Source organism: Monopterus albus, unplaced genomic scaffold (genome assembly GCF_001952655.1).
Source record: "Monopterus albus unplaced genomic scaffold, M_albus_1.0 scaffold58.1, whole genome shotgun sequence".
In the NCBI taxonomy this organism is placed as follows: domain Eukaryota; kingdom Metazoa; phylum Chordata; class Actinopteri; order Synbranchiformes; family Synbranchidae; genus Monopterus; species Monopterus albus.
Window position 1 is genome coordinate 2427106 of NW_018127938.1, and position 4234 is coordinate 2431339.

At 36.3% G+C, this 4234-nt stretch overlaps 1 protein-coding gene across 1 annotated transcript in view; it reads left to right on the forward strand.

Annotated features, from left to right (window-relative positions):
• pdcb (phosducin b) overlaps window positions 1-4234 on the forward strand; it is a 6524-nt gene continuing 2290 nt past the window's right edge. The window contains exons 1-4 of the mRNA XM_020602815.1: window positions 1-172; window positions 1761-1846; window positions 2896-2958; window positions 3746-3908. Of these exons, the coding sequence (XP_020458471.1) occupies window positions 2913-2958; window positions 3746-3908 (209 nt within the window). The 5' untranslated portion in view covers window positions 1-172; window positions 1761-1846; window positions 2896-2912. The remainder of the gene's footprint in view (window positions 173-1760; window positions 1847-2895; window positions 2959-3745; window positions 3909-4234) is intronic.

Here is a 4234-nt window from a genome sequence, read left to right on the forward strand (position 1 = left end):
TGACATGTACAGTCTGTGTACCTGAAGTCTGCTAATCCTTTAAGCCAGTAAATGCAGGCCACAGAGACACTGAGACAAAGGACAGGAATTAAATATTGTGTGGGTGTGCGGAGCATTTACCCTCCCTGTTTGCACTGTAGTGATTCAGAATTCAGCTAAAGGACAGCTTACGGTGAGGCATGAAGGGAAACAAAGAATTAAGCATGATTGAGGGGTTTCTTTTCACACTGTAACCTTGTCTTCTAGAAATTACGTTGCTGTGAAACTAAACTGCAAAAGCAAATACATTCAGGATGAAATGTGATTATAGTGCATCATTTATTTGGAAAATACGTGGCCTCCGAACATAACCCAGCCATCATTATGTCTCCTACAAGATGTATTTTTCACACTGCAACTTGTGGAAAGATACCAAGTGCAATGTACTGGCTGAATTTATGCTGTTCTAATGTAAAACTTTAGGGATCAGAACACTCACTGTCACAGTAAAGCTGGTGCCTTCTTAAGCGCAGCCTTCGATTAGCATAATGAAACACTGTACTTTTGCAGGGAAAATGTTAAAATATACTACTACTTGAGCATTTCTATTTTCTGATACTCTGTGCTTCTACTCCATTATATTTTAGAAGAAAATACTGTACCACACCACAATTATTTCAAAATTATGGTTGCTTTTCAGATCAAGATTTTATATACAAAACAGATGATCAATTTAACTAACTACCCAACAGCTCCAATGTTAAAGTGCTGCCTGCCTGTTAATGAATCAGTAAAAATACACCAGTAATATATTTATGACAAACATAACACTCTAAAATGGATCATTTTCAGTTATTAGCAAATTTGATTTGAGTACATTTTGCTACTTAAGAAAAATTTTGAATGCAGACCTTTCACTTGTGTATTTGTGCACTGTGACATTGTTCCTCCTACTTAAGTAAAACATCTCAGTACGTCTTCGACCACAGGAAAACAAATTCTTGAGTGATAGAGACATACAAAGAGAACAGGAATCTTATTACAGAACTATTAATATAAGAATGGATTAAATCTTTTGATCTTTATTTTTCCATTACGTCAAGTACCTAACTACACAAAACCTTTAGTGTGGTGTGTTTAGTGTTTCTAACTTGTTTACAGCAACAATGTAAAATCTAATCTTTTATATATCTTAGTTCAAATGTTCAGTTTTTTTCCTCACAAAATATTTATGAGATGTTTGTGAATATAAAAATGTATTTCAGTAACTTTAAAGCTCTTTGTGAAAGACAAAAATCATAGTTTAGGAGGTGTGGAGACTTTTGTGTTGAAAACAATCAGGATGCATGTGATAAAGCATCACCAGACAGTCCACTCCCTTAGCTAGCGGTGTTTTGTGCATTGAAAGATTCTCATGTAATCATGTTCGTGTGAAGCTTTATGCCTGGAAGAAGTTCAAATTCCAGACATCACTTTATTTGAGAGGTCATCGCGAGGATATATGAGTTAACCCTTCAAGTCCTGTTTATAGAAAAACACATGAAACTAAGCAGCTCTTATGTACTGCTCTTCAACAATCAACTAGTTAGGTTTACGGTAAAAATGAAACATTTCAAAGCTTTGGGGAAAAAATGTTCAGTTCTTTTCCTCTCTTTCTCCCTTCATTGTGTGTGGTCAGGCCTTTAACAAGTAGAGGCATCTAGTTCCTGGACTGAAATCCTCTTAGGATCTGTGCCCTATTTCTGTTTGGTTTACGGGATCCTTTTTGAAATCTCCATTAGACCAAGCTCATTCAAACACAAGCCATCTAGCAACAGATAGCTCAGTGCACGTTAGCCATTGACAGACTTGGCTGTGACTGTGGGAGGTAAGAAAAACTCTACTGATTTCTATTGTTTTCTGAGGATAATGGAGTGAAATCAGCTTGTGTAGCAGTGGATACAAATGGGAAGTAGCAGATAAGTTGGTTTTGGTCTATACAATATGATTTTACATACATTTCAGCCATATTGACTTTTCCATGTATATAAATTGCCATTTACACAACATTGAGTATGAAATGCTAATTTCCCAGTTCTCTTTTATTCCTTTCTTTTAAATTACTCACTTTTGTAAAGAATAATAATATTTCCTTCACTACTGTGTTTAGTACCGGGTATGTGTCTAACTGAAAGTCAGCTGATTACAGTTAATTGTCGCTCGCTCACATATTGAACTGAAACATCTATATGACTTCATTTGCTCATGCTAGAACTGATCTCCACTTGTGGATTTGGGGGTTAGCGTGGTTGCTACAGCGATCATCACTGTGACAGCATGCAGGAAGGAAGACTACACTAAATGAAACAGTGGGGACAGGCCATTTAATCTAATGAGATATTGGCTCTACATATACGTCACACATATGTTCCAGTGACACCACAGACATTACAAAATGTTGTGGTATATTGCAAATAATGCAAATAAACACTGAACAACTGCAATTCCTGAGCAAATGAAATCACACATCATAAACTGGAAACTAAATGAAGATATTTACATTATACAGCATTTTTCATCTGTTTAAGTTTGCTGGTGTTGGTGTACAATTTGGTTTTCAAATTGTTTTGTGAGTTTAGTTGGCAACATTTCCACCTGAAACCAGTAACTCTGCAGGCTAACAGCAAACAGTTGCAGTAATCCTCTTAGACTGCATTAATTTAATTAAATAGCATGGGACTCTCTGGTATCCAGTAGTTCTGTCACTGTCCAAAGATTTAAAATCTCTATCTAACTGAAGATAATGAAAACAAAAAAGTGCTGCAGGTCATTAACTGTTTAGAAAAATAAGTTAATTATTTATTCAAATATCAGCAGCACCCTGATCATGTCTACATCATATGCAGGGCCTCCTTTAACTCCTTCTTTGTCTCACAGGTAGCTAAACCAAAAACATGTCTGACAAATTGATTGATTTTGAAGACACTGCAACCCGCACAGGTGAGTAGTAGCAAGGCCTTCACATATCACACAGTAAATGGACTTTATTACAGCCTGATGGCCTTTATCTGAACCTCTGGTCAGAAAACCAACACTTCAGGTGTTAGTCATCATTCTACCTTGAATAAAACATTTCGTTACAAAATGGTATTTTATGAGGACAAATGCATTTTTCACAGAGTAACTGGTTATGGACAGATAACAGGTAGACCAACGCAGAGTCAAGTAGAGCTCTGTCACTTTAACTGATCTTCTTTTTCTTTCACAACACTGTTGCAATTAGCTCACTTCCTACATGGTTGAGATGAGCCTTTAATCTCCAAATTGAAACGGGACACGCTATCCACCAGTAATATAGCTGCATTATTTGTGCCTTGAGAATAAAAATTTCAAATGCTGTTTTGTGAAACTGCAACCAAGTTACCTACTGGACTAGGACTAAATTATGACTGTTTCAGAATATGTTTTCATGGATCTGTCTGTCAAATTATAACATGTCATGTCAATAATTAAAATCCAATAATATAATATACATTTATGTGAAATGTGCCATTCTGTATAATGAGTGCTTTTACTTTTTATACTTTTGTATATTTTGATGCTAATACTTTAGTGCTGTTATGTTATTAACATTTTGAATGCAGAACCTTTGCTTATTTTTACAGTGTGGTACTGTACTTGTACCTAATTAACAATCTGGGTACTTCTTCCACCACTTCTACAGAGTTGGCTAGTCTGAGATACACCTGTCAAGAACTGAATATAAAATGTTTTGTCCTATTCCTAGGTCCAAAAGGAGTCATCAGTGACTGGAGGAGGTTTAAGCTAGAAAGTATGGAGCAGGAAAACCTGGCACCTGCAAAAAGGGAACTCCTGAGGCAGATTTCCTCCCCTAACAGGATGAAAGATGACTCCAGAGCAAACCTTAACCGCAAGGTACAGTACAGCTCAGAGCTTACAGGCCACAGCAAAGTTGGCGAACCTTTACTTTAGGGGGCAGAAAATATTCTGTGCTTTTCATTGTAATCTTGGGACCATGCACATTATGAAACAGCTACATATTTGTGAAAGTGCCAGAGTAGCATTAGTACAGATTCTTGCAAAAATGGAAGTCTGTAGGCAATGACAGCTTCTTGGAATTATTTTACTTAATGAAAGACTGTATGAATGCATCTAAATACAGATCATTTTTTGCATTAACAAGTCAAAGTCTTGTAACAATTGGAAATGACAAATATTATAACTCCCACTCAAGTTGGGATGGTGATTATTGGTC